At 34.1% G+C, this 27,972-nt stretch overlaps 2 protein-coding genes across 17 annotated transcripts in view; one reads left to right on the top strand and one right to left on the bottom strand.

Moving 5' to 3' along the window:
• On the bottom strand, positions 1-27,963 carry LOC143257436 (uncharacterized). 10 transcript variants are annotated; one of them, XR_013031842.1, is made up of 5 exons: positions 16,434-17,506; positions 14,571-14,628; positions 5,779-5,893; positions 4,032-4,755; positions 1-2,249 (listed from the first exon to the last, which is right to left on the bottom strand). XR_013031842.1 is itself a non-coding variant. In XM_076516116.1 (5 exons), the coding sequence occupies exons 3-5, from the start codon at positions 14,580-14,582 to the stop codon at positions 4,589-4,591; spliced, it is 294 nt and encodes a 97-aa protein (XP_076372231.1). In that variant the 5' UTR covers positions 14,583-14,628; positions 23,391-23,530; positions 27,838-27,963; the 3' UTR covers positions 3,539-4,588. The 10 variants fall into 10 exon arrangements, 9 of the variants coding, with proteins under 9 accessions (XP_076372234.1, XP_076372231.1, XP_076372232.1 ...); XM_076516116.1 differs by lacking the exons at positions 1-2,249; positions 16,434-17,506 and adding exons at positions 23,391-23,530; positions 27,838-27,963 and having other exon boundaries at positions 3,539-4,755; XM_076516117.1 differs by lacking the exons at positions 1-2,249; positions 16,434-17,506 and adding exons at positions 23,391-23,530; positions 27,843-27,937 and having other exon boundaries at positions 3,539-4,755.
• LOC143257432 (actin-binding LIM protein 3-like) overlaps positions 22,354-27,972 on the top strand; it is an 85,935-nt gene continuing 80,316 nt past the window's right edge. For all 7 annotated transcript variants that reach the window (XM_076516097.1, XM_076516103.1, XM_076516100.1 and 4 more), the window contains exon 1: positions 22,354-22,608. In XM_076516097.1, the coding sequence (XP_076372212.1) occupies positions 22,605-22,608 (4 nt within the window). In that variant the 5' untranslated portion in view covers positions 22,354-22,604. The remainder of the gene's footprint in view (positions 22,609-27,972) is intronic.

Raw genomic sequence — 27,972 nt, forward strand, 5'->3', positions numbered from 1 at the left:
TAGAACTATTTGTTTATAGTTTTCCTGGTCTTGTTACAAATGAAATAAGTAGTTAATGGAAGATTTAAAATAACCAAGTTGTAAGACACCAGTTGTACACGTTCTTAGAATGATGCTAGCTGTTACGTTGTCAGGATGTCGTAGCAAAAAAAACACGTACAAACACCACCTAGGTAATGTTTTGATTTTTTTTAACTTTCAGTGTAACTTCACTTGCATGACATTATCTCTGGTTTCTGCTTCTCTTGTTCTGAAGGCATTGGACTTGGATAAGGTCAAGTCTCCTTTGCCCACTACTTCTAGAATCAAGTAATCTGTGTCTTATCTCATTGTTGCTCACTTTCAGCCCAAACTTTTCCCTGGCTTCTGTCAGGATTATCATCAGCTTCCTTTCATTAATACTGTTTGTTTGTTGGTCATATCTTATCCATACTTCACTACGTTATATGATAATTATCAAAACATAGTTTTCTCTGATAGATAAGCTTCACTTGGAAGACAAAATACCCATGCAAAAGCACAAGACTGACCAATGTAAAACTTTCATCAGGACTGTGGTAATTGTTTTCTCCTTTCACGTGTGTAACATGTATCCATTGATAGTGGTTTTTACAGATTTTTGTTTTGCTTTTAAATAGGAAGAAAAGATGTCAAGTCATCACTGTTCTGTGTACTTTTCAAAGTCCATTCTGCAATCTTTGTCCTTATGTCACATTCCTGCTTTATTTCTTCATCTGCTTGTTTAAAATGACTTAACTTTGGTTTATTTATCATGATCCTAGACGTGTTATTGAATTATTTAAATGGAGAATAATTCATTAGAGCTGGTTCCACAATCTTTGTAGCAAGATTGCAAAGCAGCTACACAAGTCCAGTTTGAAACTCCAACAAAATGTTTTGTTACTCTATCAGTGGCCTCAGTCTTAGCTGCAAACCCCACATCTTTTGCTGTTAGAGAAAAGCAGTTGATACGGTCCTTGACAATTGTGTTAACTAGTTTTTACCTGGGGTTGACACTGTCAAGAACATCTGTGATGAAATTTATCAGGGTGATCTAGTTCAGTATGCAAGGACAATGTGGACACGATGAAAGGGTTATTTCTCAGTCTCCTGCAGGGAAATGAATGATTCATTTGATGGAATTTTACTCTTAGATCACATAAGATATATTTCATACATTGGACTATATTGGTCCTTGTCTTAGTTACTCCTTCAGCCACCTCTTTCTCCACTCGATGTATAGAACAGAATTTTAATGGAAGAACATTAGATTAAGTTATGAAACTGTTTCACCTTGTTGAGCTGTTATGAAGTGTGTGCCAAAATGCTCAAGAACTTGTTTGGAGTTCCATCATGTTTTGTTTAATGCCCTATGCACATTATTAATCAAACCACAACTGCCAGTGTTTAACATCTGGGATATCCTTGCATCTTTCTTGTCCATGTCCTCCCATTAATTATTTTTTTAAAAATCCAGCTGACCATTGGACCTCCCTAGGTATCTTTTGTATGTTCCATAAATTGGAAGTCCAAGTACCTTAACATTATATCCATTAAAGAACTTTATGGTTGTGTCTGTTCTTTCTGACAAATCCTGATCATAGATTCATCAGGTGATGCCATTCAACTAATAGCAGCTTGTGTTTGGTAAGTCAAAGTATTTTTGAAGACTAGTTAGGTCCTGTTCTAAAAATTAACAATTTAAAACACTTTAGCTCATACATGAATGAACCTGTTAATAATTCTGTTATTGCAGAACAGTGTCTTTACTACAGCTGACATACTCTTGCTACTACTGAAAGGAAGATGGACTAATACGGTTCTTACTGCCCATTTAATATTCAGCTGAAAAATATTTATTCATTTGATGCTTGTTCTGTAACTTTTAGGGTGATTGTTGTGATATTGCATTTTCCTTTTGAGGTATGTTTGTAGCAGTCATATGGTGAAGCTTGGCTGGCTCTCTCATTTCAGGATTTTCTGACTCGGTGACCTTTAGGTTTGCTTTAAGTGATATATCAACACATCTAGAGCCTCAAAATTTGAACTTGTGGTTAACTTTAACCTCATTCCTACTGTTGTTACAGTTTTCTGTATTTATACTTATATTGTTAAAGTATGACTAACAAGAATTAATTTCTGTCTAGTGTTGTCCATCTTGAAAAATGTCACATATTTTCATCACATTTTATATCGGGGTAAGTCCTGTTCTTTGGGGCTGACTCTTTTTAATCACTTCTGTGTGCCACCTAATGGAAAAAAGGATAGAATAATGTTAAAAAATTGTTTGTCCTAACAGTACTACTACCACTTGTGTCTTTCAATACTAGTTTATGCTTTGGAATATGTAGTTTGTTTTGGACCATACTAAACATTAAACAGAGTTTGGAAAAAGGATCTCTTGAGTCTATTTTTGATTTCTCTTCTGAATTTTGCTCCAAGACAAAGGGAGATGTTACTGAACTTCAGGCAAAGACAAAAAGTTAATTTTGGTTCTGTTTTATGACCATAGTAAGGATGACTTATTTATCAAGCAGTACAGAATAACATGAACATAATACATACAATTTTTTTTCAATACTCCATGATTACTGAGGTTTCTTGTTGCTATAAGAATTAGTATGAAAGCATGTATTTTTTATATATGGTTGATTTAGAGTAGATTGACAGGTGGATAGATGTAACACTTTAGACTTGCATTATATAGGTGCAAATATGAACTTTTTACAGGTGTACAGCATTTTTTGTTCCTTGTCTATGTTATCTGCATACCTTGCAAGTACCACAAGTGTTTGTTTTTTTTCCTCCTGTAGAATCCTCTTAAAATTTATTATCACAATTCAGGAAGTACACTTGTATTCCATATAATTCATAGTTGTGTGTTTATCACTAAGGAAATGTAAAAAAAAGCTCAACTTCATGCTAAATATAACTGGCCTTAATTATAACAAAAACAAACTTGAAGTCAAAGCTACACTTCAATCTTGCTGCCTTGCAACAAGAAACAGAGATGTAGTTTACCAGAAGCTCTCTCACTTTACCTTGGATTTTACTGTAACATAAGCACTTATGGCACTTTAAGTTTAGAATCTTTAGTGTACGTTTCTGCTGTTGGTGTATATAAAATATATATATATAAGCACACGCATAAATATTAAAAAATAAACAGGCAAGATGCGTATCTAACAAAAGGGATAAATTTATGTTAAGTGAGAGTAAGAAGGACAAAACGATGTTTTGTAGGAATAATAAAATACTAACTAATTAAGCAAGCTAACTTAATACTCAGGTATGAAATGTTTAGGTGAGGTAGAAAGTTTTGTTATAGTGGTTATATATATATATCTTCATACCAATTATCTCAACTTATTTATTTTGTTTGTGTTTTTTCATTTATTTTTGTATTTTTCGATTCAAAATAAAGCCTGTGTTAATGAATGAAAAACTTGCCTCACTAACAATACATAAATTAAGTACTTGGCATGTCAAAGTTTGACAAAGAGATTACTAAAAGACTTGACATATTTCTTAATAGAAATTATTATTAAACTTTGAATATTATAAAGTTTATTAATAAAGAAAAATATTTACCACTAAGCCAACAAGGCTATACATGCGTAGTGTCAGAGGTGAAAAAAACCCAACAAAACCTAAATAGCTTTAAATTTTGTTTTAAAAATACATATTGTAGCTGTTGTTTTTTAACTTGGTATAAATGTTTTTTTTTCTCATTTTTCTAAAAATCTGTATTTGTAATGAAATATCTGATAACTGAAAATAAATAACTGACTGAGGTAACTGGGAAACACTTGACAATTTCACACCCCATATTTATAGACTAAATGAAAGTTTTAAATTGCAGAGTAGCTGTATATAAATGGATTAAAACTTTCTTTGGTATGTACCATTATTTTAATACTTTAGTTTTTTAAAATTTGCAGTAGTTACAGCCCAGTAAATTTGAAACATAACCCTGAATAACTACCATAAAATATTTATGCAGCTATAGTAACAGTTGTTGTGACAAATACCTGAGAATCCAATGAAACTCGACCAAAACCACACATTAACCTCAAGGTTCCAGAGATTCTTTTTAGGTGTGAGTGAAGATTCTGCTAGTTATATTTTTTTGAAAGTAGACAGAAATTAATAAGATAAATACTGGTTAGATATCTGAAAAGTCTTTCTATGGGAAATTTCCAAAATACATTCGACCTTTGGTTACCCATAAATGCATACACATGAAGTAGTATGGAAAAAAAAACTATAATCAGATGTTGATAAAGTTTGGGTTAATTATGATTGCTGCTGACCACACAGTGATAATAAGTGAATTTATAAATATAGTAAATAAATATATATTTGATTGATCATTAATCTTTAAATGAACTTTTTCACAAATTAAAGTAAACACACATAAGTCCATGTTAGTAATTTCTCAACAACCTTAAACAATCCAAATAATTACGTAAAGGAATGTACATATTTAGTATTAGTAAATTAAACATGTATTTCTAAATATTTCTGAACACAATGCTTTCTATAGGTTATTTACAGGTAGGAAAGCATTATATATATATATTTCTTTTTAGGATTTAGAGTCAATATCTGTAGGAATATGGCATTTTATTTCATCTTCTGTTTCTTTTATCTGTTTAACAGAATTAGGCTCTAATTGTGGCATCTGATGGTCATCAATGAATTCTGGCGGAGTTATATTGACCACAAGTTCAATCTGCAGTAGTGTACATTCCACTGTTAAAATAAAAATCACAAGTAATGTTTTTCAATTAGAAACATATTAAAGTTTAACAATAGAAACAGATTATGGTAACAGTTTGAGATTTGTTTATGGAATATGAAAAATTCTTATGTTTTGAACAATAAATCACAAAAAGACTTAAACGTTGCTTTTTCACGTAATGATAGTAAATTTTAAAACAATGGAAACAAACTATTACTATGTCATTAGCTGTTTTATTAATGTATCACCAAAGATATTATCACTTCTTGTGAAAAATAATATTTTAATATTAATCAATCACCAGTCTTGTTTTAACAGCTTGGATTTTATACAGCATAGAACAATTGTTACCACCTATATCTTCGAGTCCCTGTTTGAGCACTACATTTGGGCTCAGCATGGCCTGGTGGTTAAGGCACTCGACTTGTAATCTGAGGGTCGCGGTTTCAAACTGCCATCACACCAAACATGCTCACCATTTAGTTGTGGGGTATTTATAATGTGATGGTCAGTCCCACTATTTGTTGCTAAAAGAGTAGCTCAAGAGTTGGTGATGATTAGATGCCTTCTCTCTAGTCTTACACTGATAAATTAAGGACAGCTAACACAAATAACCCTCTTGTAACTTTGTGTGAAAATCAAACCACCTATGTCTTAAATTGATCTACACATGTAATTTAGCTTTCTCTTTTTGTTAAATACATTTTGTATAACCAAAACACTTAACTTTCTTAATAGCTACAATGTTAATATTTATGTATAGATAATACGTATTTCATATGAATTATAAAACAATAAACCTGATAACCAAAGTGCTTCTTTAGAAGTGAAGTAGAATTTTGCTCCTACGAATGGAAGCTTTTAAAAAGTGGACTTTCCTTACTTGGGGGTTAAATAGAATTTATCCCTCCAAAAGGAAGGTCTACCTATTGAAAGCACTTGGGGTATGGGGTTCTTATTTTGTGATTCATTTGTATGATTTCTTGGTATCTTGAACATATTCCTTGCAAATATCATGATAAATGAAGACATGCCTAGCTTCTTTGTGATGAAATCTTCCAACTTTGTCAACTCCTTTTCAATTTCAGTCAGACATTGTGAATAATTATATTCAGAAATCAGACATGTAGAACTAGTTCTTGAACTTCCCTGTAATGTATGAAAAGTCACAGTACACCTACTATTTCTAGGGTAAATCAAAATTACACAACCAATTTAATTGCTCTCAATGCATTTCTTTCTGGCAGTTTGATGCCACTTTCTTCAAGACATTTATCAATAATAATCTTAGAGCTAGTAATAACATTTTGATATGAGCTGTGAAAATGATTGAGTGATTGATTAAGTGTTTTATGGCACAAAGCAGCTAGGCTATCTGTGCCAAACGTCCAGTAAAAAGGTAAAAATAAATTAAATGTAGTAAAATACATAAGAGGGAATGAAGGTAAAACAAAACATCATTGAAAAGCAGAAAAAGCATAAAATCAATGTTGACACCTAGTCTACAATGTTAAGAGAGAAAGCAGAGTAAGAGAAGTTGTAAAGTACTTACTCTAGCAAAATGGTAATGATCATAACCCACCAGGAAGACTAACAGGTAAGTACAAGAACCACTGTCAGTCACCTGAAGTTGGTCTTTCCATTCCTTGTTCTGGGTTATGTGTCATTATGGCCAGTACTAAAAGGTAAAGTAATAAAAGTGTTAAATGACATGCAACAAAAGTTTAATAACAACTCGCCAGGACGACTAATGGGTAGTTCAAACAGATAGTACAAACAGCAGCGTTAGTCACCTGAAGTTGGCCTGTCCAGTCCTGGTGTCGAGTTATTTAATGTTCTGGCCATTTTACAATGTCAAATTGAACTAGAGAGATTGAGACTGAAAAGGGAACCACAATTAAAAAGGTGTAATGAATAAATATCAAACACTTAAATGATGTTAAAAAGATTAATGGCCATTAAAAAACTAAAAACTTGATCCAGGTGTACAGTATCACCATCACCAATAACACTGTCCAATGTCACAGACAAACCCTGGGACAGAACATGTTCAAAATAGTGCCGTCGTTGAGTGTCGTAACGATGGTAGGAAAGTAAAATGTGGCTTACAGTGATTTGAGTGTTACACAAACTACACACTGGTGCAACAGTTCCAGATAAAAGAAAACGATGAGTTAAAAAACTGTGACCAATGCGAAGTCTAGTTACAACAACTTCCTCCTTCCGAACCTTACGGAAGCTAGATGGCCAAAGCCCAATATAGGTTTTACTTTGAAAAAGCTTGTTGTCACGTTGCTCTCTCCAAGTGGACTGCCAGCTGGCACAGAGCCGAGCCTTGAATACAGGACCATAGTCCATGTACGGAACAGGCACAGTGGTGATAGTGCCAGAGCAGATAGATTTAGCTGCCATGTCTGCAAGCACATTCCCACGAATACCAACATGGCCTGGTATCCAGAAAAACTGGATAGAAGTAGATGTTAATGAGAAATGGGCCAGTCAGTTTTGAATATCAGTGAGAACAGGGTGTGAGCCAACGTGAAGGGAATCCAAGGCCAGCAGAGAACTAAGGGAGTCAATATAAATAGTGCAGTCAGAGTACTACTCAGCTTCAATATGATCCAGGGCAAGAGATATGGCGTTCAGTTCAGCAGTGAACACAGAAGCTGTAGAGGGGATTCTGTGCGCAACCACCGAACCACAACAAACCATGGCAGAGCCCATAGAGTCACCTGAATTTGAACCATCCGTATAAATTGGAATAGAAAGGGTGTTCGAAAGATGTTAAGTAAATGAAAGACGGTACTTCCAATCGGAAGTACCTGCCTTTTTCAGATGACGTAAAGAAAGGTCACGTTTGGGGGCTGTAATAAGCCATGAGGGAATGGGCTGACCAGTGGATTCTGCAATGTTTTCCAAGGACAGACCCAATTCATCCAATTGCACCTGGATGTGAAGGCCAAAAGAAGCAATAGCAGATCGTCTGTTTTGAAAAAGTAAGGTCCAATGAGGAAGGAAAACATATTCCCAAGTGCGATGCCTTGATAAGGAGTGAAGTTTCGAAGAATACAGTAAAGACAGTTGCAAACGGCGAAGGTGCAGAGAAGGTTCGTGAGATTCCACATATAAGCTCTGAACTGTGGAGGTGTGGAAAGCCCCAGTGCAGAGTTGAAGTCCTTGATGATGAATGGGGTCCAGCATCTTTAAGGGCGAGGGTCTGGCAGAGCCATAGACCATTGATCCATGGTTGAGTTTTGAACGAATAAGAGCACGATATATCTTTAACATAGAACATCGATCCGCTTCCCTACTAGCAGTAGAGAGGACACAGAGGATGTTCAGCACTTTTGTGCATTTGACCAGTAGCTGCTTTAAGTGTGGTATAAAGGTCAGCTTACGGTCAAAGATAAGCCCCAAGAACTTGGTCTCAGGGACCACTGGCAGTGAAACTTCACCAATATGGAGTTCAGGATCAGGGTGGATACCCCATTGGGGGCAAAAGTGCATGCAAACGGTTTTAGAGAGAGAAAAATTAAAGCTGTTCCCCATAGTCCACTTCAGTACACGATTGAGGGCAGTTTGTATTTGCCGCTCAATATATCTCATGTTCGATGACTGACACAAGATGTGAAAGTCGTCAACATAGAGCCCATTTGCACCAGTGAAAGGGAGTTGTTCAGTGATGGCATTTATCTTTATACTGAAAAGTGTGACACTCAAAAAACACAGCTCTGAGGGACCCCAAGTTCCTGTACAAAAGAACGGGAAAGTGTCGAACCCACACGAACTTGGAATCTCCTGTCCATTGAAAAATATATTTAATAAACATGGGTAAATGGCCACGTAACCCATATATATGGAGGTCTCGCAAAATGCCGTACCTCCATGTTGTGTCATAAGCCTTCTCAATGTCAAAGAATATTGATACAAGATGTTGGTGTTTGAGAAAGGCTTCTCTGATTGATGTTTCAAGTTGAATTAAGTGGTCCGTGGTGGAGTGCTGTCATTGGAACCCACACTGAGTGGGCAAGAGGAGGTTGTTTGTTTGAGGAACCAAACAAGACGAGCATTAACCATCCTCTCTAAGGTCTTACAGAGACAGCTCGTCAAAGCAATTGGACGATAGTTTGAAGGAATCTTGGGATCTTTCCCAGTTTTAGAGAAAGGTAAGATAATAGCCTAGCACCAGGCATCAGAAAAAACATTCTCCTGCCAGATCCAGTTAAAGACAATTAAAAGAACATCAAGAGAAGCAGGAGAGAGATAGCATAGCATGTCATAGTGTACATCATCAGGTCCAACAGAGGTATTGTCAGACCGATGAAGGGCCATTTTCAGTTCCACCAGTGTAAAGGGACAATTATAGTCAAAGAGACAGTCAGTTCGAAAGGAAAGAGGTGAATGCTCTGCCCAAGTCTTGATGGCCAAGAAGGTGGAGGAACAAGCAGAAGTGCTAGATACCCGGCAAAAGCTTTCACCTAGAGTATCGGTGATGCTCTGGACATCAGCTACCTCTTGACCATCAGAGAGCAAGATGGAGAGGGGGACAGAATTGTAGTGCCCACTGACCTTTCGAATCCATATCCCATATGACCTTGGAACAGGTGGTAAAAGATATACTAGTTGTGAACTTAATCCAAGATTCCTTCTGGCTTTGACGTCTTACCCACCTAGCATGTGCATGGGCCCGTTGAAAAGCAATGCGGTTCGAAAGTGTGGGATATCTACGGAAAGTATCACAGGCCCGTTTCTGAGCCTTCCGTGCCATGTGGCAAGCAGGATCCCACCACGGACGAGGATATCGTGGAAAACATGTCAAGGTTTTAAGAATACACTGAGCAGCTGCTTGTATAATACAGTCAGTTACCTCTGCTACACAGTCGTCTATTTATGGCTGATTCACGATGGCAGGATCAAGTTCTGCAAGAGAAGTGAAAGCGGACCAGTCTGCCTGATCCAGCTTCCACTGGGGCACGTGTGTAGGGTGGCATCAACCACGGCCAGTCTCTCTCAAAAGTATAGGAAAATGATCACCTACTAGTGGATTATTGTCAACTCTCCATGAAAAATGAGAAAATAATGAAGGGGAGCAAACCGAGAGATCAATGGCGGTGACGGACAGACTAGGTGCGTGAAAATAAGTGGAAGACCCAGTATTGAAAAGAGAAAGATTGTGATCAGAGAGCATACGCTCTACAGAACAACCCCTGCTATCAATAACAGCGCTTCCCCAGAGGGGATTATGTCCATTAAAGTCTCCCAGGATTAGAAATGGAGACAGCAACTGTTCAACGAGAGCATCAAGGTCTGATTGATAATATGTCTCTCCAGGGGACAGATGGCTACGGCCTCCAAGGGTGTGTTGAGTGACAAAGACAGGGTGGGCACATGCTGATCAACCAATAGTGCCACCCCTCCATGTACTCGTCCATCACACAGCCTGTCATTTTTGTACAGAGAAAACTGCCAAATGGTGACTGTATCAGCAGGTTTTAGAAATGTTTCTTGTAAGGAAAGACACACAGGATGGTAGGAAGTAATCAGTGTTTTGATATCATCCAGATTAGAACGTAAACCTCGACAGTTCCATTGTATCAAGGTGGCCATTTTTAATGACGAGTAGGCAAAGTGGCTGGAGAACCCTTCTGTTTACGACCACGTCTTTTTTCCTTACTGTCCTTAGTCGGAAGAGGTCTATCAACCTCCATGGATTCTGCCCTGGGTCGATTTGCAGAGCCAGCAAGACCCTCTAGTCCCTTCTGAATAAAAAAAGAGAGACATTTGCCCTAAAGGTTTTTCTGAAAGAGAATGTAATATAAGAAAATGAGGTACGTGTGTTACAGATGTTGAAGATTGCTGCTCAGAGTTTTCAAGACGTGATTGTTTACCTATTGACTGTTTTTTCACTATTTTATTTAAATTTTTTGAAGAAGGATCCTTAGGAAAAAAGAAAAATTTCAGTACCCTCTGACCCTACCCACCATGAAGCCTTACGAGGGGACGCACTACAATATCATGCAAGGACAATGCAGCAATGCCAGGGTTTCGTGAGCACTATACCCAAACACCAGCATCAGGCACAATGTCCACAACACCCGTTGAGAACTTCCAACACTGGTACTTGGTTGACTCTAGCCCAAGTGGACCAGCTGATTGACCCAAGGGGGGCCACCCGTCTACAGGAATTCGAGGCCAAAGTGGTGTGTTAGGGTTGGACCCCTCAACCACCAGGATCCTCTCCTCCCCTTCACGGGTCGCCACGCACGGCAAACACGTGGGTGGATGTTTAGATCCCAGAGAAGGTAACCAGACAGAACAGGACCTTCCCTGGGAGGTCCCTCACTATGTACAGGAATCCACACCGAGGGGCTGTGAAAATGACTTATTCCATAAAAAATGTTTACTTTACATTCATTATAAATCTGCATAATGATATTAAATAAATTAATTTTCATTGTTGCTGCAATTGTAACAATAGAGTAAACATCAGTGATACATGTAAACAATGGATGGATAATGAGTTAATTTTTGCTGGGTTCAAATGCTTGTGCATGACATTATTTAAATTTTCAACTCACAAACACTACCACAGCACAGTTAACATGCTGCTAACTTAGTGTATCTTTAAGGACATGTCTCTAACTTTTTTTTCTCAGCTCTTACCTTCAAATACATTTTTCTGAAATATTTATCATAAATTTTTTAGTTTGATGTTTCTTAAACTGAACGTTCTTGTACTAAAATCATTTATTTATAATAGCTATTTGAGTTTGTAGAAAATAATTAAACCTTTTCGGGAAAACTAAATACATTTTGATATGATTTTAGTCAATATATTTCTAATTCATAAATGCCTCGGTGGTCGTGTGGATTCAGGTAAAGTGAATTAATGTTAGGGCAGAGAGATACATCCATTTAATAGCACAAAGTTCAAAAAGGTATTTATTTTGAATTAGTACTGAAAATCCAAGGAAATGAGTTTGTGAGAATGAAATAAAGAGAATGGATGTAGTGTATAAAACAGGTAAAAAATATTTATTCACTACAACACAGTGTATGTACTGGGTTTAATTATTCTCTTAAATTTATTAGTCCAAGATCAAATACCACACTCTAAATTCAACATTCCTTACTTTGCAGGTAATGACAGATACATCCAGAGCTACTAGTGCTACTCACATGAGTTATTTTCATTCAAGTATAAGTGAGACGGTAGCCTCAAGATATCATGTGGACCTACCTTTGAAGGAAACTAATATCAACATTATTACATAACATACAACATTACAACCATGAAACCCATGGAGAGAACACATATAATCCCAACAGAATAACAAGGGAAGAAAGGCAGATTAAATGTAAAATTTCATTACCTTCAGTAAATTTTGTGTGAAAACTGCATATACTGAGAAACTGATAAGTTTATAATAACAAGACACTAAAATGAAGGTAGAATGATATGGTGTATTTATATACAACAGTTTCATGTACACAGAGTGACTTCATGTGATACCATGACAGTAACTTTAAAGTCTTAGTCCATAATATGATGTTATGATAATTTCAAAACTCTCTTGTAACATCGTGTTTGGTATATGCAGTAGTAAAAACAAATAGAAACAAAATTAGGAAGATTACTAAGAGAATATTGATTGGTTTAGTTCACACTAAAACCTCTTTTTGTTTTACATTTAGTGAACTTTTACCTTCAAAACCTGTATGTATGAGGTTTTTTTTTACCTAAGATTTTTATTTAAGACCATCCAAAAGCTACTTAGAAGCCCCACACGTCCCCAACCAAACACTACTTTTGTCAACAGTTGAATGTCATTTCGTTTAAAAGAGGCCTAGTCAATGGAAAAGAAATGTTTAACAAATGTGTACAATGAGTCAAAACCATGTTCATCTCACTCGGGTATTTCACTTCAATTAGAGCTGCTGTAACCAATAGTAGTTCTTACTTTATATGTACACAAACTTCTTTCTTTTAAGATAAACACAAAGATGTAACATGTTACTTTTATCTTAAACAAATCTCTGAGCCATGATCACTTTGCATGAATAGTTTCACCCAGTGGTAAATATTTAAAACACAGTATATGGACTCAACTTCATGTCATGTGGCTTCAGATTTTGGAGCTGGCAGGCTAGATATGAATCTGTGCAGATACCTCAAAATATTCCCCATAGTTTCATCTGTGGGTGCTTTATAAAAGCCAATCCCTTAGCATAAATGGTGGGTGGTAAAGTGTTGCTGACTGGTCAGCAACACTGGTGACAACAGTAGATAATCAGAATAACTTTATTATAAACACTAAATACAACTTTTAATGTTTCAAACAGTTTTAAAATACTTAACATTAAGTTACTTAATAGCATGTAATTGACATTATGGTATTTGAACACTACTAAGGATATTAAGAAAATATACAAAAATTAGTATTGATTTATGGATGTTGTTTGTATTGCCATTAAGGAGAACATGTGGGGTAATAAAGCATTTGTAATGGTTTTATGTGTGTGGGCTATGTATACATAAAGCTCCTACAAGCCAGTCAATATAAGCACATTATAAATTAATTAAATTAAAGAATGGAAAAAAATTTAAATGGACCAAAAAAAGATAATATCACATATTTCTGTTATAAGTTTCACTTTATGTTTTCCTTGAACTTCTGAAGTAACCTAAATTTTCCCTGAAGAATTTATCAATTTTTTTTCAAAGAAATAATTCAGCTTTTTTTATTTTTTTCAGTAATATGTTATCAAGAAGTCTATAAGTTTTGTATTATGAACATGAAATTTTTTTAAGACTGGAGTTACGGTTGACAAATTGCTATGGTCAAGTGAATCTAGTTGTAAGGAATCAGGTTATTCACACTTCTTTCACTAGTTAATTATAACGTGAAAATGAATGTGTTTTATTTTACAAGTTGAATATAATTGGGGAATTGAAAATCTGCATTGTGTTTTTACTTTCATTAATAACATTCTTTCAGTGAAAAATATAAAGATGCTAAAAGACCAGTCAAGAACAACAGAATTACCCTGTCTTACATGTATAGATATTTGGGTCCTGTTCCCCCTACTAAAGGTTTAATTTTCATCTACACACACAGTTTTGATGTCTCTAAGTGGAACGTTTAACAGATTTATTGGATATACAGTGGAACCCCTCTAAACGGCCACCCCTCAGATTCGGTCACCCCTTGAAAGCAGTCATTCAATCACAGTCCCTTTTTTGTTTACATAATCCCTAATTATGTACAGTGGAACCCCTCTAATCAGGCTAGTTTGTCTCAGTCCCAAAGGTGGCTGCTTTAGAGGGGTTCCACTGTATTTACATATATGATAATTTTAATATTTAATCTGTTATACTGCTGGTGATGAAAATTATACTACATAGTAGGTGTTTGTATACTTCCATATTGATGAAATTCTTGAAAATAATCCTCTTTGAAAATTATTGTATAAATTCATATATTGATTTCTTATTAAAACACATGTTTTGTAATTATACTTTTTTCATAAGGTCTCTAACTCCAAATGAATTATAATACTTGTTGTTCTGGTTGTGACCCAACTATTTTTAAAAAAAAGCTTAAATAATTGTGACTTTTTAACCATTTAAAATAATAAAGGAGAATGATCAATAGAATTTGAAGAACAGTAATTTCAGTTTTTACTATAAATACCTGAACATCCAAAGAAAATCCAGAACTGCTATTGCTACAAACCTTTACACTTTTAACATCTGTTTATCCTAATGAAACTTTAATACTGTAATTAATAATAAAACATATTTTACAAGAATAGTGAAAGTTACCTGATAATTCATATTTCTGTCAGTCTTTAAAACTTGGATTCTTCCTTCAGGTATTTGTCTTTACCAAAGAAATAAGAAAAAAATAACAACAAAACACAAGCTTTCTACCAACCTCATGATATACAATTAGTTATACTAAATCAAACTTTCTACCAACCTCATGATATACAGTTATTAGTTATACTAAATCAAACTTTCTACCAACCTCATGATATACAGTTATTAGTTATACTAAATCAAACTTTCTACCAACCTCATGATATACAGTTATTAGTTATACTAAATCAAACTTTCTACCAACCTCATGATATACAGTTATTAGTTATACTAAATCAAACTTTCTACCAACCTCATGATATACAGTTATTAGTTATACTAAATCAAACTTTCTTCCAACCTCATGATATACAGTTATTAGTTATACTAAATCAAACTTTCTACCAACCTTATAATATACAGTTATTAGTTATACTAAATCAAACTTTCTACCAACCTTATAATATACAGTTATTAGTTATACTAAATCAAACTTTCTACCAACCTTATAATATACAGTTATTAGTTATACTAAATCAAACTTTCTACCAACCTTATAATATACAGTTATTAGTTATACTAAATCAAAATTTATTCACGGCCAAAATGACACATGAAAAAATTTCTTCATCAGACTTCTGCCATAAACTGACACATTTGAGATTTTTATTTATTACTCCATAAATGTCTATTTTTATTCAAATTATCCAAAAATTTATGTTCAAAATATTTCCCAAAGAAAGGTCTATTACCCACAAATATTGCTGGTCAAAGTTTTCTGGTCAGTTATGCAATAATTATGTATTTTATAATGTTATAAAATTCCATGTTATATCTGCAGGTGTAACAAAAATTTATTTTGAGAAAATATGTACCACTTTTAGGTGTAATTCTTCAATTACCAACTGAAACTTAATTTTTAAAAGTATTTCAAATTATAGCTTACTGAGGTTTTTCCTAAAAGAAAAATTATGGAAAGTTCAAAATGGCTAAATACAGTTCAATGCTTGAATCAAATATCTCTGACACATACAGGGTAGGCCATAATTATGTACACATTCATTATAACAAATTAAATGCTTTGTATGAGATCCATCATTCCTAAATGCACAAGTCTCAGTAAAAAAGGCAATTATTCCTATGTTTGTCTGTTATCAACTTACTCAGTTTGACACAACTGATAATACATGAAAAACAGCTGTTACTGTTACGCTAGAAAGAGTAGTATGCAACTAGATACATAATTAAGATCTAGTCTGGCAACAGAAATAAATAATTTTTTATTGTTCTATATACTATCTCTCTATGATAATAACCAAAAACTTCAAGGTATTTTTTTATATTTTATTAATGAGGGTATTACATGCTGTCTCAAGGTGAAAATAACCAAACTGTAAATAATGAACAGTGCTATTTATGTTGCACTTTTAGGGTGCAATTATTCTGTTGTTAGTTACATTAAATCTGCAATAGACTAATCGTGTCAATTTACTACAAGAGTTTAACCCATTAAAACCAGGTTTATTGTTTAACAATTTAGTATTTCTTTACCCAAATATGAAAAGTAATTACCTACTGACATGTTCTGTCAAAGACTACTTTTTCAATGGTAACCGTTACTATCTACATATACTGTGATGCACTGGAAACAATTTCTATAATTATCAAATTAAGGTAACATATTATTGCAGTGTGTGTATTTTAAGCTTAAGGTTCAGTTACATGGACACAATATCACTCACTTTCAACTGTTCACTAGTTTCTAGCAAAACCCTAATTTTAGGAGCTCCCTCTATACTTAAATGTACTGTTAACTGTTATACAGACCTAAAAACATTTATAGAATACCAATATGACATTTAACACTCATTGACTTTTCCAAAGAGCTTCCTAGCCTCCTGTAAACTGTACTATTGTTGAATTTCTAATACTAATAGTGGGTATTTTCTTGAGGAATGAGGAATTTCAAGGTAAGTTGAACAGATGACTACATATAAAAATGAAAACAGTAAAGTGTTAATCTGTTTTGACAGGTTTAGTTGTCATCATCTAGTGAAAAGTAAGTGCAAGTGTCAGGAAATTACATCTGAAATTATGTAAGTTCAAGTAAGCCAATCAAAAGTAGCTGAAACCCTCTATAAGTACAGATAATTATCCTGATACCCTATTATATTATTCCCCTTCACACACTGGCAATTAGGTTAGCTTTTGAGATAATTACCCCTCTCATTTTTCACTGGGAGTTATCAGTTGTGTATCAGTAGACACTTTTAGTAAGTCAAATATTAACAATCTCAGTAGCTGATGTGAAATATATTCAATCAAACATGATCTAGAGATATATAGCCTGAAACAGGGTCATTCAATTTAAACTCAGCTTAAAGCAAATTCAGAGTTAACTTTGTTTATTGTGATTGAACTTTCATATTCAGTCTTTTTTATTTCTCATGATTTCAGTTACTCAGATAACATACAATTACTTCAAAGTAGGCATCTTCATGAATCTCCCATTGTTAAATGGACCTGTTTTGTCATTCTTAGGGAATTTCATTTTTTACCTACAAAAATACACTAATGGTATTTATGCTGCTTTATATATAGTTTACTTAAATGTTTATAATTTCACATGCAATCCTACAACACCTACTCATGTATTGTAACTTGTATCTGAGGCCAATTAACATGTAAAAATATTGTTTTATCCTCCCATATAAAAATACATTTAATTTATAGCCTAATTTATACGAGCTTAAGTTTCTATTATTCAAGTCCCCTTTTGCAATACAAAAGGCAACTATTAGTAAATTAATTAATATAATTATTATTCAGCTTTTTATTTCAAAAAAATGTTGTCTCTATCAGTTTTCGACAAATAAGTTTAACAATAGCACATTATTTAAATTCGGTGTACATTACTAAGAGGAGGCTAGCCATACTACATGTGTAATATCCACTGCCGACTAAGCGTTCCTCCTAATTAATGCATTTCTTTTATTCCTAAATGTATTCTCCACAGGAGCCCTCATAAATTATATACACCTCGGCAATGTGTATTCAAAGAAATACAAATACGAAATTACACAAGAAATAAAAACACAAGTGTTAATAATATTATGCAACAACATTTAATACATCTGTTATGGTGGATAAACCTTTAACGAGTTAGTGATTAATAATTACAGTCACGTTCGTCATAAGGCATTAGTATTAGGCCTATTAAATTTTAAACAGTACACTTTATCTTTCTTATTAATTTTTAAAAATTATGAAAGTGGTATCTTCACGCACATAACTTTGCCTGGTAGCAATATTTGTATACTGAAACGTCCTCTAGTGTACGGCAATTATTTTACCAAAAAATATCGAACAATTTGTAAAATTACGTTTTATTAGGCATAACACTTTATATACGAGGGCTGTTCAAAAAATACCTGGACTGACGTCATAAAACAAAATGTACTTTATTTAGAAGTTACAGGTCTGGGACCCCTTCAAAGTACTCTCCTCCCCAACGCACACACTTATACCAACGGTGTTTCCACTTGTTGAAACAGACCTGGTACGCTTCTTTTGTAATGTCCTCCAGCTCCTTCGTCGCATTTGCCTTAATCTCGGGAATCGTCTCAAATCTTCTTCCTTTCAAGGGTCTTTTGAGTTTGGGGAACAAGAAAAAATCTCAAGGAGCAAGGTCAGGTGAGTAGGGGGGGGGAAAGAACAGTGATCGAGTGTTTGGCCAAAAACTCACGAGTTCTGAGGCACAAATTTCGCAGCAACGCGGTGCATCTTCAATTTTTCGGTCAAAATCTCGTAACAAGATCCAACTGATATCCCACACTCTTCAGCAAGCTCCCTGACAGTCAGACGTCGATTTGCCCGCACCAGGGTGTTGATTTTGTCGACGTGTGGGTCGTCAGTTGACGTGGAAGGACGTCCAGGACGCTCATCATCTTCAATGGACTGTCGACCATCCTTAAATCGTTCATGCCACTTGAAACATGCTGTACGCTTCACAGCAACATCACCGTAAGCCGTTAAGCATAGCAAAAGTTTTAGTTGCAGATTTTCCAAGTTTAACACAAAATTTCACAGCAAGTCGTTGCTCCTTCAGGTCATTCATTCTGAAATCCGCCAAACGAAAAAATCGCACTTCACTTAAAACCGCGTAGCTAATACACAAATGAAGATATCTGCAATCGGGAAATGGCGTCGTAATCAGCTGATCTGTGCGAACCTAGCGACACCAAGCGGATTCCCATGGAACCAACTGGAGCCGCGCAATTCAAACAGTCCGCGTATTTTTTGAACAGACCTCGTACATGTTTCTATCTGTTATGTTTTTATTCATATTAGTCTTAATATTTCTTTTACATATTTTTGATTGAGGGTTTCTAAAAATAAAATACCGGTCTTAGCTCTTGGCTGCCACAAATCTCTGCGCAGGAAGCTTCTCATTCATTAGCGGAACTTATCAGAAGTAATTTATTAACCTGAAGATGACCTAAGAAGGTCGAAACGTTGTTCTCCACTTTATCTTAAAAGTTATAATACGTATACCATTCGTCTTGAGATACATTATTAGAATTAAATTACGGAAGTATAAGAAGCTAGACCGTCGAAGGCAATGGTATTAAAGCGAAAATAGAGTAAATATCAAAACATAGATTAAAAATAAGTATAACTGAAATAATTCTTCGGCAGCTTGTAAAAGGCGTATACACCAAAAGATAGGTAAAAGTTCATTAAGCCATTTCATATATATTATTTCCATGTCACATGTTTGAAGAATGACTTGTAACAGTATTAATGTTAGTACTACTAGTACCAACCTATCTACACCACTGTATTTGCACCGGAACTATAATTAATTCTAGTTTCCATAATATGTTATTGGACCTTATTTATTAAAACTCGAACCTAATACATTTTTGAAAAACCTGAATGGCGTTTGATATTGTGACCGTTTACATTAACTCAATAATTTATTTTAACTTAAAATGTCAACAACAATGCGTTAAACTAAAGTTTTGTGTGTATTTGTGTGTGAGCTACTAATTTAAATTAACTCTATCTACGAATTATTTAACATTAGAGGAATAACGGAATTGAGAAGAAAAATCTTTACTCGTGTGTAGTTAAAATATTTCTGGTAGACATACAAATTATACTTGATTCTCTAGCTTCGATATTTAATCGATATAATAATTAAGCTGTGTGAAAATGTGTGTGTGAATTTAAACTTTATTTCAGATTACTCTGCATTGTATTTACCCTCTGTTAGCAACCAACAGGCTTAGCACACGCTTATAACTATGTATGACAGAAATATAAACTTTATAAAATCAATCTGTTTTCAGAGCTGAAACAAAAAATACTTACAACATAAATAAATTTCAAAGAGCTGACTGGGATTTTGGATTCGTTTTATCAAGTAAAAACAACTTATAATTATGTGTATGAGAGCATATGTTCTATTTATTCGTAGTAAAAAATTATAAAAACACATAGATCAGTGAGAATTAATGCCACAAGGAAAATACAACTACTAATATTGATGTGTGGTCAAATGTGTTTTTCACATATAAAGAGGAGAACAAGAAGAAAGAGCACATAGTTTGGTCAGGACATCTGCATTAATCTCATAGCCTTTAAAATTTTTGCCATCCCGTACTCCAGTGTCTCTACGGTAAGCTCGAGGAGTTATAACTTTAAAATACGAAGTTTGTTACCCGGGATGGACAGAATGAATATGGTTCATTTGCAGTTTTGCAATTGAAAAAAAATCACATTTTGGAATTACATCACTTGATTAACTTATATGAATAAACATCTTTTAATATAATTCTAAATAACTGAACACCATTGCACTAGATTTAACATTTTATAAAAAACGATAAGCATTATTCTTCAAAATCAAAAGGCTTTGATAATCTAAATAAACTTTAGTAATAACTATAATGTCTAAATTGTTTTTGAATGCTTTCGCTTTCAACGTACTCGAACCGTAATGGCCAGGTGGGTTAAAGCATTCGACTCGTAATTTTAAGGGTCACAGGTTCTAATCCAGGTCGCACTAAACATGCTCGCCCTTTCAGTCGTGGAGGCGTTATAAAGTGACGGTCAATCCCACTATTCGTTGGTAAAAGAGTAGCCTAAGAGTTGGCGGTGAGTGGTGATGACTAGCTGCCTTCCCTCTAGTCTTACACTGCTAAATTAAGGACAGCTAGCGCAGATAGCCCTCGTGTAGCTTTTCGCGAAATTTCAAAAACAGTACAACGTACTCTTTTTTTTCTTGGGAAAATTGGCTTAATGTTTATTTAAGTTAAAAACATTAGAACTTTTATAGATCTGAGATCTTATTTAGTTCAGCTTCAATAACCTTAACCCATTTCCACCCATTATCTATAAATACGTAAAAATCATAATAAGTTTCAGTAATGTTACATACTTATCTGTTGTCCAATCTTTGTTTTTGGATAAGTTCATGATAATGCCATAACTGAGTTTCAAAAAGTTGAGAATCTAGTTAACTTTATTAATTTGCTTAAGGAAAACGTTTGTAGTTGGTAATATATTAATATTTCCATATGTGAACTATAAATTGAGGTTCGTAGGCTGTGAGTGTGTGGGGACGATATGTAGAAGTATATTTACAGATGATACACAAAACTTATATAAACTGGCTTGGAATGATTCAGAATTGTATGTATAGTATTTGTTGAAGTACAGAAAGTAATGTATTTTGGTATACTGTACTAAGACTTTGGTCCGAAAATAAAAGTGTGATATTTTTTTACAAAAAAAAAGCATGTTTCTATAATACTTATGTCATTTGATATTAAGCGCTTTTTAAATCTACTTGCGAAATATTGAAAATAATATCCTAAATAAGGCCCCATTTGAAGTATCGGGTTCAGTCTTAGATTCCTTTTCACAAAAAAGATTTGGTATTATCGGAAGTGGTTAAAAGGAAGCCTTATACAAAAGTACGTGAAATGGAGAAGTTGCCATACAATAACAGGTTACGATTCCTAATGCCAAGTGCGTAAGGCGTGCGACTCTAATCCGAGGGTCGCGGATTCGCGCCCGCGTCGCGCTAAAACATGCTCGCCCTCCCAGCCGCGGGGGCGTATAATATTACGGTCAATCCCACTATTCGTTGGTAAAAGAGTAGCCCAAGAGTTGGCGGTGGGTGGTGATGACTAGCTGCCTTCCCTCTAGTCTTACACTGCTAAATTAGGGACGGCTAGCACAGATAGCCCTCGAATAGCTTTGTGCGAAATACCAAAACAAACAAACAAACAAACGATTCCTAATTTTGAGGAGGTTAAATTGCTGATGGAATGCATGGTGTTGATCCATCTTTTTATATTTTTGTTTTCGTACTTGATAGCAAGTATAGGACGAGGTGACACAAGATAAATTTTTACAGGGTAGGAACCACCTTTATATAAGATTTTTATTTTTCTAACAGGGTGGATGGTCTTTGAAATGGGTTATCTTCATGTATTATATTTGCAATAAATTTAAAGGAAGGCTTGATAACTATTTCAATTATAAGGGTTAAGCTGGCTTTGAGGGTGTTTATTATTATTATTTTAAAGTTCAGATTATTTAAGTGAATGAGACAGACTCGATGGACCAAAAGGTCCATTTTCTACTTAAATGATGTTGTTTGTTATATATTTTCGTTTTTTTAAAAATCCGCATCACGTCTTTTAGTACCCCAGACAGATTGATTGGACGCTCCCTGTTGTTGTCTAGTTTGTAGAATGATACGGCGAAAGACGGCTGTGTAGAAAGTAAGAAGGAAAGTGGGTTTGGCTTGTGTAGTATAGTACAGTACAGGCAGTTCACTGCAGGTTGTTCCATTCGTGATTAATTTACAATTCCACGAATGGATAATACGGTTTTAGTGAAGGTTTGATATTACTAGATTACCAATATGGTTATTATTCGACTTTAGTGTTTTTGTCGTTTCGAATTCAAGGACAAAGGAAAATGGGTAAGAAGATATAACTAAAGAAACTTTGTAAAGTAACATGTTTTAACTATTAACGTTACACTGTTAAGAGAATAAATGCTGCAGTAACACTAATAACAGCATTAGTTATCATTTATAGTAATCATAGGCCCCTAGGTTTGTTTAAAAAAGGGACTGGGAGGAGAGAGAAGCAAGGGTAAAGATGATTGGCGAGCAAAAAATTAAGTGTTCCTTCTACCTGGTTTGGAGCCTATGGTACTAAATGTTAGCTATACTATCTTCACCCTAGTAAAGTTGAGCATGTTTGAGTGCTAGAACTGATTAACTAATGTTGGTGTATTCCTAATATGCTAACTAATATCTTTATACGTACTACGTAGAGTAGATGAGTATTAATAGTAGTTCTGCACTTGGTCTAGGTGTGTGCGATTTTATGTGTAAGTTTTAGGGTAACACAGATTTTATTGTTATTAGTTAAGCTGAGTGTTTTACTTTATTGTGAAAATAAATAATTCACTAAGAAGTCATTAATGGTCATAACTGTTACACCAATACTTACTCTTTGTCTACACGTTATTAATTTCAACTGTTATAAATTAGGAATTAATTTATCATAGGAGGCACAACCATTAAAATAATCTGCTCTTTATGGGTGAAGAAAATATTATGATAAAGAAATAAAAAGAAGCAATTTGTGACAAGACTGTTCTGAGCAAAACGTTACAGTTCGAAATAAAACTGACAGAGTATTTATATATCTTAAACAGTAGGGGGAGGGGAGAAAAAGGAAATCTAATGCTTACTTTTATCGGTATTTTTGCCTTCATAACTGTTATACCCCTTCCATACCGGTGGGACGGCGTTAAGTCTTTGGATTTACGGTGTTAAAATAAGGAGTTCTATTCCCCTCGGTGGACACGGCAGATACCCCGATGTGGCTTTACTATAAGAAAACATATAATATTTACTGTTATTTAATTTTAAATTGTATAAATATTCCTAACAGTAAATAAATGTAAACAAAACTCTTAATCTGTGTGTATTTCATCAAGCGATTAAGATCTTTCAGAAACCACTGGAAGATTTTTGTAGGGTCAAATCAGAGTAGTGGTGGATTAAAATGTATTATTCCCAGTTGTTTTTGTTTTTATAACTTTTATTCAGTTATTTGAACTTTATGTTAAGTGAAATATAAAGTTTATTCTTGTGGTGCTTAAAACTTAAATTCTGTACTTTCACATATTATAAAACAAAATTCGAAATTTGCAACATTAGAAACTGTGTTTAGATAGATTTCAGAAAAAGCTTAAATAACAAAGTGGATTTAGAGATACTCTTCATTGTGGGAGGGGTCAAGATAATGCTGTTTACTTGGACATACTGCCATTAAATTGCCTTAAAAAGGTGGAATCTTGGAACGAAGTTTACTCACTGAAGTATTTAAAATAAGAATGTAATGAATAGCAGTGATGAAAAAAGTGTAATAGATTTCATTGTATGATATATGTAGTATGTCTGGATAACTTAGAAATTCTTCGTTTCTGGTAATAATAGTATACACTGAAAGTAGGTGACTCCACCGATTTTTTGAGTTTTGTTTTCCAGGATTGTTGGAGCAAATTTAAGTGAGGGCAAGAGAAGGGCGTCAAATACGTGAATTAACAGAAAACTGTTGACGTGTCTGTCTTTCTCATTACGTCTCTTAAGATAAGTTAATTAGCGAAGATTTATGTTTTTGGACGTGTTTAAATCAGTACGTAATGTAATATACATGCTCATCAGTTCTGTTTGTCAGGTCGTATTGTAATAACAAACTCTCTGCTAGAAATATATGAACAATGGTTTAAAATGTGTATTAATATTTCGTGAAACTCGCACCAAAAACAAAAACTAGCATTAATGTTTTCGTGAGAAAGTATAACCAAACCACAAAATAAAATCTGAAATAAACAAATATAAATTATGTGGAAGCCTGTTATAAAAAAAAAATTAATAATTGAGACTGGTAAAATCACGGGCTTATACGTAACTGTGTCGTTATGTCTGTGTATATGTTTATTTTAGCTGACTGGGGAAAGCTAAGCAAGCAATGCTGAAGAGTCCTTTTAAACACTGGTTGGCACATGTGTAGACAGTTTTACTTTACTAACTTGTGCTTTACCGATATATCTTGCCTTTAGTGCAGATATGAAAACCAGTTTCATTTTTGATTTTTGTAAAATAAACCGAAAACAGTCGATTAAACTCAACACTTGTGTTTCTATCAACTTAGGAAAAGGCTATTCTGTAACTTAGTGCGAACACGTTTTAAACAGGTAGACGGTTTCCATAGTGTGTTTTATTGGTATATTTTCATATTTAAAATATTGCCATAAAATTGTTATTAATAGGGCAGATGTTGGTTATTCGAAAAGACCAAATTATGCAAGAAGCCTATCGGGTAAAAATTAAGGTAATCATCTGATAATGTAATAAAAAAACTACAAAACGTACATTAGACCCATTATAGAATACGCATGTCCAGCCTGGATAAACATAACACAGAAACTACAAAAAATACAAAATTCAATCAACTTATAAAGCATCCCGCAGTACTTCATCCACATTTATGCACAAGTATGCAGAAACATTATCCGATAGATTCTTGCATAATATACTAAATTATTTTAATAAAAAGTTCCGTACAATTAATTTATTGTGTGACCTCCATAGATACCACATACATGATGAACATAGTCCCATAACAACTTATTTAAATATATAATAGTCCTAAGTACCTCTCACCAATGAATGTTTAAGAAATGTAAATCAAGCTGGCCACCATGCACTAGACGTTTAGAACTAGTATAATATTCATAGCTTTATATATATATATATATATATTTTTTAAAAAATAATATTAAGGGAAAAATAACATTAAAAAAGAGCAATTCAAGACAATATATGGACATTGCCCTGAAAGGGGCCAGAGTAACCCACAATACTCTGGCCCTAAAGCATTACAACTACAAGATAGTAGTAGTTGACATGAAAGTTAGGTCTTTTGCACGTGACCCTTCTGGGTATCTAAAATCTAACATAACCAAATACCCACAAAGAAGAAACGAACAGATTCGAGAGTGAGAATTTGATTTTAATTTATTTTTATATCAACAAAGATGTAATGATATATATATATATATATATTTTATTTTTTTTTTTTTATAGAGATGAGCTTTATAGTTTCCAAGGGATGAAATTGCTGGAGAAAAGTCTAAGGTGTTTGTTATTAGACACTTATGACCACTCATTTGAACGACATTAAAATTTAGTGACTTGTTTTAGTTCCAGACTGAAAAGGGAAAGTGAGGTATATGTAGCACTCGTTACCACATGTAAATAACACTTATTTTCTTTATCAAGCGATGTCTATTTTTTAAGTTTAAAAGAATAGAAATAGAAATGCGCAGTATCTTTTTTTTTAACTTGTTTATGTTGATCACCTGTGACACACGTGCGTGATTGTTACATTTTCTCAAAAACTATACACCTTGCACGTGTGTATGACAACTACCTGTAAAGGTACCCTCGTACGAAGTAGTTGTGTTAGGATGAAACAGGCCAGGATTATAACCACGCCCATACATTCTCGTGCTTTAAATCACGTGATTGCAGAATTAATTTTGGTGTGCATGACATAATGTGGAATACTAGTGAACGTGTATAGAGAAAGTTTTCCTTAACCTCCCGGGACAATAAAATTAACTTTTTCTTTCTGTCTGCATCCTTCAGGTATAATTTGTGAAGCGATATATTTTTAAATCAACTTTGTGAAGAAAGTGCGCCTTCAAGGTTATTTTCACCCTTTCTCTCACTTAAACGAATATGCCACTCGAAGAATACCCAGGAATTGTAAACATGTAAAAGGGTGTTTGTAAAGTTAAAATAAACGATAATTATTAATGTTTGTGTGTCATTAAGAACTTGCTGGTTTCTGATGGTATTTTGAAATGATGTATTAGAGTTGTAAAAAAACAAAACGTATTTCACGTGCTAATATTTATGCAAGGTTAATCGCCAGTTTTCGTATCAACATGGGCCTAAAGTGGCTTTGTGATTAGCGTGCTCGGGTACAGAATTAAGGGGTTTACAGTAGTGACTGCAAATATGCGCCCTGTTATTTTGGGTGATCAAGTTCCACAAAATAAGTAGCCCAGGAGTTGTCAGTGGTTGATGTTCGTTAACTGCCTTGTCATTTACAATGTTAGTTTTAGCATTCGTTACGGTTGCACGGAGATAGCCCGTTAGGTAGCTTTGCGTGAATGTTCAGAAAAAAAACCCTTGCGAATTTCGTTTCTTCCGGAATTGAAGTTAACGTTAGAATCATTATAAATTTCCAGTGGTTAGTTATAAACTTGTACCATATACAAGTGTATTATATACTTGATTTATGGAAATTACTGTTTACGATTAAGTTGTAAAAAGCCTTCTCTAGCTTAAAGATTAAACGTATGAAAATTCAAAATAATTATAATTGACTATTCTTACAAAACAGATGGAAAATAGTTAAATTATTAATGAAAATTCTTATTTTTTGAAATTAAGGATAACATCGCTGATTTTGACAGTTGTCTTGGATATTTTTTATTAATTCTCCTTATGTTACTTCCGAATCGAAGGGTCCAGGGTTCGAGATGTGATTCCGCTGAACATGCCTCGCACATTAATCTGGTTATTAGGTTCAAAGAACCGAACTATCTATACTCTTCTCGGCGCTTGAGTTTCCGGTTATCTGCATTCTCTATTGTCAGTAGTGTCTGAAAAACATGTATCGACTCCTAAGTCAATAATAGCAAACGTGTGTTTTAATTTTTATGTAGCTTTACGTGCGTGTTTGTTTGTTTATATACATAAAATGCATACATAAGAAAGCTCTGTTGTTTTATTTCCTTTGCAAACAAGTTATGAAATCGAATTTAAATTTGGTTTGTTATATGCGCAGTTTGTTGTTTGTCACTGTGTCTTTAAGCGCCAGCTGTCGTTAACGTGTCAAATAGCGCAAGTATACTAGCAGTGAAGTATTCTGGTAAACAGAAATTTTAAAAATTTGTAAGAAACTGCAGGAAACTCTTAGGATGGTAGAAAGTCGTAAATAAAGTTATGATTTATTATATATTCATTTAACCACGTTTATGGTTTGACTGACTTTTCGATATATTGAGAACACAACAGGAAATTATTAATTATTCCAAAAATATTACAAGAAAGTACCTTACTACAGATCTTCAAGAAGAAACAAGCTGGTTGTGAGTTGAACTACTGTATTTTTATGGACTTCTAACTTTTTGTTTGCAAGAAGGATGTTTAGGGCTTCGTGTTTTGAGATCAGATAATGTATGTGAAACA

Source organism: Tachypleus tridentatus, chromosome 7, assembly GCF_004210375.1.
Source record: "Tachypleus tridentatus isolate NWPU-2018 chromosome 7, ASM421037v1, whole genome shotgun sequence".
Taxonomy (NCBI): Eukaryota; Metazoa; Arthropoda; class Merostomata; order Xiphosura; family Limulidae; genus Tachypleus; species Tachypleus tridentatus.